This window comes from Nyctibius grandis, chromosome 14 (assembly GCF_013368605.1).
Source record: "Nyctibius grandis isolate bNycGra1 chromosome 14, bNycGra1.pri, whole genome shotgun sequence".
In the NCBI taxonomy this organism is placed as follows: domain Eukaryota; kingdom Metazoa; phylum Chordata; class Aves; order Nyctibiiformes; family Nyctibiidae; genus Nyctibius; species Nyctibius grandis.
Window position 1 is genome coordinate 7685084 of NC_090671.1, and position 13327 is coordinate 7698410.

At 42.0% G+C, this 13327-nt stretch overlaps 1 protein-coding gene across 7 annotated transcripts in view; it reads right to left on the bottom strand.

The window, feature by feature from the left end:
* The window catches only part of ARVCF (ARVCF delta catenin family member), a 272468-nt gene that overhangs the window by 90780 nt on the left and 168361 nt on the right, over positions 1–13327 (bottom strand). For 4 of the 7 annotated variants that reach the window (XM_068412186.1, XM_068412183.1, XM_068412184.1 and 1 more), the window contains 2 exons: positions 11046–11084; positions 2427–2585 (listed from right to left, as the gene is read on the bottom strand). In XM_068412186.1, coding sequence (XP_068268287.1) covers positions 2427–2585; positions 11046–11084 — 198 coding nt within the window. The remainder of the gene's footprint in view (positions 1–2426; positions 2586–11045; positions 11085–13327) is intronic. The other 3 variants (XM_068412188.1, XM_068412181.1, XM_068412187.1) reach the window with 1 other exon arrangement.

The window sequence follows — 13327 nt, forward strand, 5'->3', positions numbered from 1 at the left end:
AGTTTCTGGGCTCAAAGATCCAACTAGTGCACAGTGCATGCCCCGTGGACATGTGTTTGCATCTCTCATCCCAGAGAAACGCTTTCCTTCACCGTCCTCATCTGAGCAGCAAGGTCAGAATTTTGCCCTTGCACTGAGATACCAGGAAACTTAATTTTCTCTGTAAGGCTCTCACATATAACAGTATGACCTATAAAAGCACTATGATGACACCTATTAGAACTGATAGTAAGTCGATGCCAATTAACTCCAGGACACTTAACTGATGCTACTAAACCCCAGTGACATGAGTTTTCATTTTCCAATTCCCTACCAAAACAAAAAGCAAGTTGAAGACCAATGTGATTAAAAAAAAAAAACACAACCTGACCTCAGATTCATATCTAAGAGCTGTTGAATTTATGCCATATTATCACAGCAAAGAAAAGTTAAAACAAAACCACTTCAGAGACAACAACCACCTCAGCAAAGTCACAGCACCTCTTCTGACAGAGTTAGGGCTAAGCCAGCCCCATCTGTGTTTTGACATTTCAGAACCATTTTTCTCAACAACTGGATTTTTTTTAATAATTTTTTAAGAGTTGGTCTTTTTAGCAATGAAATACCAGGAAACACCTCCAGATAGTACGAACGTTGAAGTCAGTGGCATTATTTGAAACAACATAAATGCAGAGCAAGGCAGCTATGCACCCTCCCCCTAATCCTGGACACCCTTCAGTGCCTGGAATGAACTACAGTAACAGGAGAAAGCCTTGCTCTTTGAAATGGAACAGTAGCTCTAGGGTTGCTGTTTTTCCATTTTTTCTTTTCCCATATGCAGACACAATGCCTGTTTTGGAGCTGCCACAGTCCTTTTCTGTGGGAAGATGAAAAAATAGCACATAGGAGAAAATCGCACCTTTTATGCTATGACAAACACGCAGCTTTATCAGTGGTGTGACTATTTCAGACAAACTATTTCATTCCATGTGGTCCCGTTATCTAGGGACCACTGCATAGCCTCGCCTCTATTTTTACAGTCGTAGCTATCATTTTATTCCTTTGCATAGCTGCACTTACAGTCTCCTAGAACTATGCACTACTATTACTGCATATAAAAAGGTGTCCATCACCACTGTAATTTTATCACTTCCTTCCTGTAAATAACAGTTGTTGATGCTGCCATTAGAAAGAAATCAGCATTTCTTTCAAATAAGTCACAGACTAAATACATTAGATTATTTGAAGAGCTAATCAAAATGTGGGGGGTTTTTTGTCTGTTTTATTTTTAAGACCTTCATCTCCTTCCAACAATGAGAAAATAGGCCAGTTATATTTATCTCCTAACTAAATGCAACAAATATTAAACCAGATACTCAGTTTATAGCAATGTGTGCAGGCCCACTGACCTCAAGAAATCAACGTTCATTTACTCCAACCTGAGGATCTGATGGCCTGAATAGATATCTTAGAGGACTGCAATTCTGGAACGCCAGTAAAAATAAACACTGATTCATGCAGCGACCTCTCTTCAACTCCTTTTAACACAGAAAGCAATTGAACAGTCTCTTCTTTTTAATCGGTGCTGTTCAGAAGTTTTAAAAAAGAGAATCACCCTTCACCTTTCACAAGCCTAAAACCTAACAAAGATTTCAGCTCAACTTCCAAGACTCAAATGACAAGGCATATTAATGTTCCAGTGGTACCCAGAAGCATGCAAGGCAGCCATGAACATACAACACCTGCTCAACAGAGATTGCAAAATTATCTTACACAAAGGAGCAAAAAAACATCAGGAAAATTAGAACATATGCAACACCTGTAATCCAGCCAAACCTGAGGTACAGGTCACTTGAGAACACACTCAGCTCTCCCCACGCATGAGGAGTAAAATTCCATTCACGAGATTATTGCGGAATTTAAATGCTGTGGTGTTATTTAAACAGGGTGTTTCTTGTTCTAAAGGACAAATGTGTAATCGCATATTGTTATTATAAATCGTAACTATTTGAAGATGTATTTCCAAGCACATTTTTCTCAGTTGCAAAAGTAATTTACTCCAAGCTCTACCAACTCATCTAATTCTCTTATCACCGTATGTGTTGCGGGGCAATGCTGTGAACTGTTTCAGTAAAATAAAGTGAATCTTAAAAGAATAAACAGTCTGGGAAGGGGTTCTAGTGTTTTTGTTTAGTTAACCTGGATAATTTCTACTGTTCAGTTCACAGCTCCGTGAACAGCTGTATCAGCACAGCTGATACAGAGCAAACTAGACGTAGAGGCAAAACTGAAAAAGCCCTGAACTCAGCTTTGCTGGCAAACAGAACATTCAAAATCACTGAGGATCACAATGGCATGATTGTCATCATTCACGCTACTCCCTGCTATTTTTATTTTGTGATTAGGTGGTATCTTGCCAATTTCCTCATTGGTTATTCACCTCTCACCTTGGTTTCAGTTCTCCTTGTGGTTCCATCTTCAGAAGTGACAATAGACACGTGGGAAGTGGGAGTGCCTGGGTCTTCCTCCACAGTAACTGTCTCTTCCACCATTTCTTGAGGCTCTTGCATCATTGCTATTGATGTCTGGTTACTGGGGCTTTGTTCCTAAAGAAGTAAAAAAAAAAAATTAAAAATTAAGCTTTCACTTCTACCACCATGGTATAATTGTTCTATAGATTGCAGCTTTCTCAAGTGAAAAACACATTTTACCCAACAACTGGCAAGTAGAGACTGAGAGAAAGAGTTATTTCCTGTCTCAAAACAGCAGGCTGCAACTATGCTGGTATGGCTGGGCTCAGCTCAGTAAATGGAAATCATGTGAAGCATCTATCAAGGACTTCATATTTATAGGCAACCTACTACAGACTAGCAGACTACTACCTTATATTTAAACCTGCTTCAAGCTTTCTCTTCAATGCCCAGCGTAGGAAGGAATTTTTGTCTGTAAAAACACTCATTCTGTTCCACAGCGAACAGGACCATTGGCTTTCAGAGCAGTTAATCTTACGCACCATTAAAAGTTTACTTCCATTTGATAAAATACACTCAGTTGCAGACTACAAAAGGCTATAAAACATCAAGACCTACTATTAAACTGACACCTTTCTCAAACTGTCCAAAACAATGATAATTTAAAAAAAATAGCTAGCTAGAGATTAATAGCTGAATTATGCGAAACGCTGCCCTTCTGACATCTTCCCTTTGCTATGTCCATAAGTTTTAACTGGCTATAAGCTTATTTAAAGTTTATAACAGATAGACAACATAAAGAAACACTAAACAGAAAGAAAATAGATCAAAGGCCAGTTCTTGCAGTGATACCGCCCAAAGAGAACGCTTCTGCTTCTCGCCAGCACTAACGTCTGAACTTTCCTTTTCCATACGCAATTGCGTGTCTCTGCACAGAAATCAGAGAAGCTCCCCTTTGGTAGATGAATGTATTTCAGAAGTTTCACAGCAAGTGGCCAACAAAGAACCAGCTTACATACTGAGAAATAAGCCTTTTCCCCAGCATTATGAATCCTCAGCTATGTAAAATGAAATGACAGACTGTTCATTTCATTATATGCCCTGAAGGTATTGGGCTACGCAGGCCTCAAAGCCAAAGCAGGGCTTCCATTTGCACGTCTTGTCCAACAGGCACACAAAGAATGTCCTTTATTAAGGAATATATATAGATACACACACAGACACACTTTTTTTACATTAAAAAAAGTAAAGGAATGACACAGGGCCCTAAACTGCAAAGTGAACACACTTTCCCTAAAGAAATCACCGTGGGCAAATTCAGTATACCTTTTCACATCACAGGAAAACAAAATGATTGGGATGAAACTGTTGCCATGCAGGTGTTGAGTCTAATTACATCAAGGTTTAAACATTCTCTACCCATGAGCAGCTTCATCACCAGGGAATGACAACATTTTATTTTGTAACATCTTATTTAGAAAAATTTCATTTTATCCCAGTGATGAACTTCAGATTGCTCCCTTTGCTGTGCCATGTTTTATGCAAGCCCTGAAGGACAATATCCTTTCAAGTGACTTTATGTTGCTGAGCAGGAGCAGGGTACTGAGGTCTCATTAAGCTCCACAGGGAAAAGTGTCATTTAATCCTTGTGTGATCTATAATTTCCTTTGAAGCCGAGATGCCCCTGTTCAGTTTCCTTTATTTACAGGTGTACTCTGACATTCTGCAACTTGGACTTCAGTAAGGAAGCCGCTTTCATTTTCAGGTAAGCGCTAAAATTAACCAACACCATGACAATAACCCTCAGGCAATCATCTCAGTCAAAACCCGACATGGATAGCCTTCAAAGGTAACACATGTTGGACCACCAGAGGTGATACAAGCAGACACCACTTCCATTTCTATTGAAACCACAAAGTAACTCAGGCTACAGAATGAATCAATGAGAATACAGCTTCTGAAATCCTAAAGAAAAACCACTCCTTCCAGTCTGCAGTACTTAATCATTATGGCAAATAACTTATGATACACACTGCATCCTTTATGGTAGGGTTCAGATGTCAGATTGTGTCTTCTGCCCACAGCTTCAGAAGGGAAACTATTAATCCCTTCACATTTTTCTTGAAGATACTATATTCTACCTGCAACTCCCTCTTCCACACCCCACAGTAAAGCTTCCCTCTAAACAGAAGAACGTACACAATATTGTAATACAGTAAAGACTGTGAACTTCTATTTGTCTTCGTGCAACCCCAGCCTCGCCAACAGCAAATAAAACAGTTACATGTAGAGATTTTTTCCATTACACCCTGTCCCCGTAAACCTCCTTGTCATCTCCAAGACATTGAATGACAGAACTGCTTCAAGGTGGGACCCTCTCACTCCTCTCACACATGTATGTACATACACACATCTCGTCCATAATCCTCATTACTAGTTGCACCTTGAGGTGACCGCATGAATTTACGTCTCTCTATTTCCCTCCAGATTCTTCAGAGGCGAACTCTGCTTTGTTGATAATAAACCTGAGGACATGGAAGGTGGAAAGAAATATTTTGCTCTTTGAGCTTTTGCAAAACTTTTTCTTTATGAAAAAAATTAAGTTTTCCTTTGTATTCAGACTGCCTGTGGGCAAAGAAAACCTTTAAAGCTAGGCACTTAGACATGAGCAAATTGCAAACTAGAGCATATTGATTTTAAATGAGCACTGTGCTAGTTTTTATCCTCTGGCTGATTCTAAAATGAAGATTCAGGGAGATATGGTACAGATCTGCATTCCTACAAGAGAAAACTATTGTTAGCAAGAGACCGTCCTAAGCATTAGAAAGAATAAAAGCTTGCAAAGTTCAAGGTAGACATCCCAACACAGACAACTAACCAGACTGCATCTCCTTGTGTCCTCCTCCTCATAATGGGAGCTACTGAGGACAGCATATGAGCAGTGAGCAAAGAGGACAGAATATCACCCAGCTTAACTCTTCCCTGAATTAGCTTAAGGAGGTGGTTCTTTGATCTCCAAAACCAGTACTTTCTCCATGTTGCTGACTTGGAGTTGTCACAAGCTAACATTAATGTAGAAAAGACGCCAAGATTTTGTTACCTGTTTTCAGTTTCGATCATTAAGGATTTTAGGTCATCACAAATTGCAGAAACTGGGTCACATTACTCCTTTCAACCACCTTCCTCTGTGATCAGCTTCTAAGTCAGTATGAAGGACGCTCTTTTGCTAAATACATCTCAGCATCTCAGATTACAAACGTTTGGCAGGTAAGCCTAATTATTCAAAGTAAAACACAAGTTGCCAGATAGAGCTGGAACATGACACCTCTAATGAATAATCCTACCAGTAGTTCCCTGCCTGCTAGAGGTAGGCAGTTCCAGTTCAGAGCAACACACACTCCTTCATTTACCTTGCTGGAGGCTTTCAAAGCAAAACCAAAAGCAAGCAGACGATTCCTCTTTTCCTACCACACTGGCCAAGACCCTGTGGTCCTTCCCATACTGTCAAACAAGAGGGTGTTCACCAGCACAAGAGGGATCTGCCATGCCACAGCAATCACTGTCATCAGCTGAGCATCTGGGAAGATCGAATCTAAAGAGAGCTTCTTTCCAGTCCTCCTCAATGGGAGACCATCAGGATCCTTGACAGTTCCTGCAGGTTGGCTCCCTCCTTCTCTAGGGACTCTCCCTTTGAAACACTCGAGGCACAACAGCCAAAGTACAGAAATGGTGTCACAGGGAGCATCAAGGGCCAGCAGCTCCCCAAGGGACGTGGTGCTGAGGAGGATCCTTTGGATGGCTGGGCAGGGGCCTTGCTGCCTGCGGCCCACTTCCACATCACCCAAGCGAGGTGGCAGCCAGGTCCAACCAAGAGGAAATATCACAGTGATGAGGGAGGCTCAAGGTCAACCTGGGAAGCAAATCTGCAGGTCAGGATCAGGTCCAGGGATAGCCAGGCAGGTCCACAGTGACAAGGCAGGTTTGAGGTCAGGCTGGGAAGTCAGTCTGCAGATTGTGGTCTGGATTAATAGGGTCCATAGCCAGGGACAGGCATGGCTGTAGCTCAGCTGGAGACCAGTACTCCTCCAGCACAGCCCAAGCATGAACTGAGGGCTCAGGGCTGAGCTTAAATAGAGCTCCCAGGTCTCTGGGTAGAAGCCCCATGTAAAGCTGGTCAGGGCCACTGAGGTCTTTCAGCACCCTCAGGGCTCTGAGGGATCCCACAGCCCCTGTAAAATGGCAGCAGGAGTTCTCTTGCAATAAACACACACCTATCAAGGTGATATCCCCCCCCCAAAATTGCAAAGCGTTACCCATGATGTTGTTTTCAAACAATAATCTTTGTCTCCTTCCAAGAAGATTATAAAACAATACCAAGTTATGAGAACAGATTCCAATCCAGTTATTGCACAGGGTTGTCAGTAGTCATGGCTTTTCTCCCTGCTTTTTTGAGTACCAAATGAATCCTATCCTGTTGATCTGTGCTTGCATCTCCAGCATGCTTCAAAAAAGCCAAGCTATTTAAAAAGGAAAACAACAATCACTTTATCCCCAGTTTGTAAAAGTTAAGTGCAGATGAAACAGCTAAAGACCTTGTAAAGTAAGCAAGAATCATATAACAACAGTAATTCTTGTTTTGTTAAAAACCAGCATGATTTACCATTTAGGGCATATATCTCCCAGGGCTTATTCTGCATTAGAATACTACAGCTTCTATAGTCATCACTATTTCAATTCCTAGAGTTATATTTCCATCCAAGCAGCTACTTTCTATCTTTTTTTAATAAAAGAATAACCTCCCCCAGGAGGATCAGACATCCTACTTTAAAACAGTAAACAAAGTTCTTTATAGTCTGCCTATGAAACAATTTAAAACAGTCTGGAAATAATATAAAATTGCAGGAGATTATTACTTCCACTAAAACAGTCCCTCTTCAAAAACACTGAAAACACGTACATCGAATCATCCTTCTCCCAGAGATACTCTTTGTTCAGTGGATTGCAACGCAGGCTATTCAGGCTCCTGCTTACTCCAGGCTACTGTCAGATACCAAATTTGAAGGTCTTTGCAAAGCACAAAGACTGGATTCTACACCAGTGGACGTGCTTGTCCTCAGTTGACCCCAGCACAGACAAAGCTCAAGTGTATCAACTCCTGTGAAACACATTACAAGACTGGACATAACTAATGGCACTGGACAACTAATTGATTAATTGTAGATATTCTCTCATCCTACTACTCTTTGTTTAATTTAAACCTTCAACATCTGCGAAGCACGATATTATTTAAAAGTGCAAAGCAGGCAAACATCGGTTTTGTCAGAGTCAAGTTTCAGGCTGACATTCTGCCTCACTGGTCTCCTTCCAACTTCAGTCTGCACTTCCAGCTCAGTCATGTCCTCAAGCTATTATTTGCCGAAGGCACGAGGAGGAGAAAGGAAGACTAAAAAGGCAAGTCTGCAGCAACACTTCAATTCAACAAGTCTTGAGATAGTCATGTTACTGGTTTGAGCATCAGATTGGTATCTCAACAGGCCATCAAAGAGTAAGAAAATCACTGGTGGAGTTTGTTGAACTTGGTGTATTTGTGGCAGACCTTTCTCCAATACAAGACCCAGCTCCCCAGCAGCTGAAGACTCTCGAATCTGATTACTATCACATTCTCCTGCCTTGTCAGAGCTCTCATTCCTTCACCACGGCCTGAAGATCCCTGCTGTGTGCTCTACCCTGAATTTGTCCAGGGAGCTTTTTGTGCATCTCAGTAGTGCAACAGCTGGAATCCAAGCTAACCAGCACATGCACATCACTGAGCCTCTGTCACTGAGAAGCAGCCACCCAGGAGACTGTCTTGCTCTTTTTATATCATGCTTCAGGAACAGAGAAACAAGTAAGCCCTCACATACAGCAGTGCTTGCACTACTGCGAGGCAGGGCACCTTCTGGAAGCGTATGGTGGCCAGTTCAAGGACTGCCACATCCTGCACTCCTCCAGTTCAGGAAACACAGCAAGGACCGGATCTTCAGCACTGAGCACAGGTGCTCAGTCACACTGCTGCACAGCTGGGATCAAACGATGACACATTCAGGCAATATGGCACTGGAACAACGAAAAGCACACGGACTAGCCTGTACTGAAACGTAGGCAGTGTATAACACTGGAAAGAGTCTGCAAGATAGACAATGATTTTAAGATGGGAATACATAAATATCTACTTTGCTGCAGATAAACTGATCTCCACTTAGCCTACTTCTCTGGTTAAATGTCACATGAAACAAGACTTTTTTTTTTTTATATATATATATATATGTATATATACAATGGATTCAGCTCACTTCAGCGTGAACCCAAACACATTAACCTATGACAAGCTTTAAGCTCTCTGTTAGAGCTCTCACGCAAGCTCTACCCTAAGGCTGGTCAGTTCAGAACATAAGGAAAATGTTCTGAAGCCCTAAATGAACGCAGGCTGTGCTGGCATGGGGTACCAGGATGAACTCAGCCACACACCACAATGCACTAACTGTTTCCCGAACACTTACACACTTCCTTTGTCCTTTAGAAACACACACAAGTGACTAACAAATAATGCCAAGAGCTTTTAAAGCACCAAGGTTAAAAAGGAACATTTCAGCAATTGAAAAAAACCTCTCAACTACAGAAGTTTTGAAAAGCCACAGAGAGCAGCTTTTTTGCAAGCAGGCATGGTAATTCACCATCTGAAGGCATCACACCTTTCAGGGAAAGCAAGAGGCGGAGGTGAAGGAGAAGGAATCAAAACCCAGACAAGGCCTGTAGTAGTAATATTCATCCCTCAAGTACTGCAAGACACACTGGGGTTCTGTTCAGCCACGCGGTAACTGCCCATCAACAGGGAAACCTACAGTGCTCACCCAACGGTCCACAAAGAGGGCTTTTATGCTATTTTAAACAATTTGAAGTGTCTCAGTTAATGGAAGACCGGGCAATTGGCCCTCAACTATTTCTAATTGACTGGAATGATGGATGAAGCTAAAGGGAAAGCTGACCCACTGAACTTTTCCATACAAAGCTAGAAAACTGAAGGAGATTGTAAACAGTTTATAAGAACGAGAAGTGGGAGAGGCAGAATCCCAGAGGCTTGGCTCCTCTCAACCTGCTGTTAAGTTGTTTCAGATGAAGGAAAACAAAGAGCTTCAACCCAGAGCAACAAACAACAAAAAACAGGGGGAAGGCCTAAACAAATAGGGTATTTTTCCCATGCTCTCCTCCCCTTTCTCCAGTAGCTACTTAGCTCTGCCATGCAAGCTGGTCCTTTGAATCAGAAAGGGCAATTTGTCACTTTGACAAGTAAGACGTCTCTCAGGGCTCTGTATTGCCTTGCCCTGCTTTTCAGATTGGCTGGGTGTTAACCAAAGATGTCAAGACATTACATCCCAGTCAACTTCAACAGATGTGATAATATATACTTAAAACTTATGTGTTAATCAGTCTCACTACACTAAAGGTAATGCTCAGCAAATCATGCATGTCTGTTGAATTTCAGAACAAAACAATCACTAGTAGTTTTTTGTACTGCAGAAGGGCAATACTGCTGCAATGTGATAGAGCAGTGTGCTCACCTAAACAGCTCCTAGGAGGGAAAAGTGAGGGCACACATCTTCCAGGTAGGGAAATAGATGCATAATAGGTTCAAATTCACGGCACCTATCTTCAGGCAGCTTAGAGAGGTATCTAAACGCACAATGACTTAATTCTTCCTCTTTAGTCAAAAAGAATAGGAGCTCCAGAGAACAGTTCAGATCTTACACAGACTAAATCACCTCCTTGGACATATCCGGCTCTTGCCACCGATTCTGCAGGGAAATGGTATCAAGCACTTCAAGAAAGCATTAAAGCTGAGGCATGAATCCAGGACTCAGAGCCCCAATGTGAGAAGTCCAGTAGAACACCGAACTGGACGAGGGTACCACAATTCATCATTCAGTCCCTTAGTCAAGCCCTTTTTCTCCCCCAGTGGTTCAGCAAGCTCAAGCAGTAAAATAGGTGCATAAGCCATTATTTTTAATATGAAAATGATAAAAGAAAAAAAAAGAACTAACGCTGGCACACACAGTGTTAGGGCTAGCCCTATTTCTTTTAGCTGTCAACAGCATGGCTACTGTTTATCTGGAAAGTTTGCCCACTAGGAAACCATACTAAATGAGCAGGAAATGACCGTTTCTCACCAAGATTTGTACAGAGAGTTCACTATGATTTGCCAAACTACCTCCCAAAGACAAACACAATGCAAATCACCATGCCTAATCTCTGACTAAACCCAGAAGACATCCGACTTGCTTTCTCTCTGGAGTCTTTCAGATGAACTAACCAAGACTAAATTAGGGAGATTTTTAGTGGGCTGAGGTTACATCATGGATTACAATTTTCCAGCAAGCTTTTTCTTTCATCTCCACCTGCTGCCTCTACAATGGCATTAAGGGTGGTGTGGGATGACTCATTTGTACATTCCTTTCTGCAAGACAGGCATTCAGCTTTCATTTCTTCTCGGCCCCACAGAGTTTAGGTCATAAATTAAACTGATGCATGTATTACTAGATATCAAATCCACAAACTTACATGCACATAGGTGTCAGAAGTACAAGCTAGGTCCTTCATCTAAAACAAAAAAAAGAGCCGTCAGTTTGACAGAGTACAGCAGCAAGTTTCTTTATGCAGCCCGTGTGTCCCAGACTCTACCCCATCCACTTAAACACATCACTACTGTGTTAAGCCAAAGTCTGCCAGACCCAGCCTGTCAGTTTTAGGCTAACACATGCACGCCTACTTGCACTGCTACAAAACTACCTTAGAGAATTGCTTTTTTAACTTCAAGGCAGATGTAAACCATCTCTGCACTCTTTGAATTACGACCAAGACTGGAACATTATTTGGGTGTCCTAGCAGCCATATCACATCAGTGGTACATTTAACTAATCTCCTCACCCACCCACAATCTTGCCTGTAGATCTGAACTACACAAAAATGCTTTTTATGGCAAAACATACCGCCACAATATAAAAAGCAAAAAAAAAGCTTTTATAATCTTGAGGGAGACAGAACAAACGGATCACTGATGAATTTTTAAACATGCTTTCCAAGAAAGCTGTTTCTTAAATAAATTATTTCTCATTCTAGGGCATACAAAGTGATTGACAATAAATCTAATCACCTGTCTCCTAAGGAGTGTGCTTGCCAATGTCTCCCACTATTAAGCACCAAAGCAAAGTTTGCTTGGCACCAAGACAGCAGGACTGCTTCAGTCCAAAAAGCTCCCCAAGAGATTACCCACGTTAAATCACACTCTGCTCCTTCGCTCTGCATCTCCCCCCAACCCTCTCAGCCCCACACCAAAAGCTACCATCTAAACAAACCATAGCAGGAAACGTGTGAACGGTCTCTAGCAGAGGCCCAGCTCTCAATAGTATGTAACCCCAGAGAGCAAAAATGCGACAGCAGGAAAGAAACTGCACGGGAGGTCTTTGGATGACTACAAGTGCATTCGAACACCAAAAGATACAAATAAGCCAACAAAGCCAGAGGCCGCTCCTTCTGCTGTAAATCGTCCAAATGGAAGAGATTCCAGCAGAAAGACAATTTTCCCAAGTGCAATGCAGTTACTGTGTTATTTCAACTACCCAAGAGAGTTCACCAAGGGCTTTTTTTTCCCAGTAGTCAGTTTACTTCACACATTCTCTGTTTATTTCAGAAGACTGAGCTTACAACCCCTACTTGTAGATGGACAGATCTCACACAGACTAGAAAGACAGCAGGTAGACTTGCTGAGCCAGCGTTAAACTAGCAATAAACCTTACAAAGAGAAGGGGGAAAAAAAGGATGAAAGAGCACTTGAATATTAGGGAAAATGCTGAGTAAGAACATTTCATCAATTCTGTTTGGCATCCGCATGGTCACTACTGGGACAACCTGTTCAGCTCCCATATCCACAGCTGGGGAAGGATGCAGGTACACAGTGGGCTCAGAGCACAGGTAACCAAACAGCTGTAAGAGAAGGATCAGAAAGGTGTCTCATTCAGCCATAAGGTCCAAGCTATTCACCTCAAAAAGAAGGTCAAAGGGCGATCTGATTACAGCTCTAGTGCCTAAAGGTGTAAAGGAAAGTTGATAGAGAACTCTTCTGTCTCTCAGCTGAAGGTTTAACTACTCCCAATGTCAGGAAGCTGAGGGCTGACAAGACACATGCATTTTGTTTTAATTTTTACACAGCAAGTATAAGTAGCACAAGTAAGAAAAACTTAGATGCTGAAATTTTCATCACCACTTAATAGGTTGGGCCTGTTTATTTTTCAGAAACACGTTTCTATTTAATCAGAAACCTGATAATGGAGAGGTGCCCATGGGCATGCACCCAAGTACCTCTACTTAACTGTTACACTGCTCTGAAGATCTTTCAGTCTAAGAACAAATTATTTAAGGCTTGTGAAGGACTGCCCCCAGCTCATCCCCAGCAAATTACACTTAAATGCAATAAAAGAGGTTTTTGTTAGAGGGAAGGGGCTACCAAAGGTTCCCCATTCAGCAATGGTTTTGGCTTAAGGAGTTGCCCCTCTCCTCCCACCAGTGAGTCACGATGAATCCCCTTCATAGCTGTGCCAGCAGTACTTCAAATACGGCCGAGTTGCAAATCAGAGCATTGTGTCAACTCAACTGAGAAACCACCATCACCAAGGAATGACTGTCCCATCCTCCAGCCTTTGCTATCTACACCACAGCTCCCAAAACCCCTTGTGCCAGCATAACTAAGATGGCTGCATAATAGTAGGAACCACTGGCTGAAGTAAAACAGAAAAAAGAAGAGATGAGGACCATTTAGCCAGACATTGTCACCTAGAAAATTCATG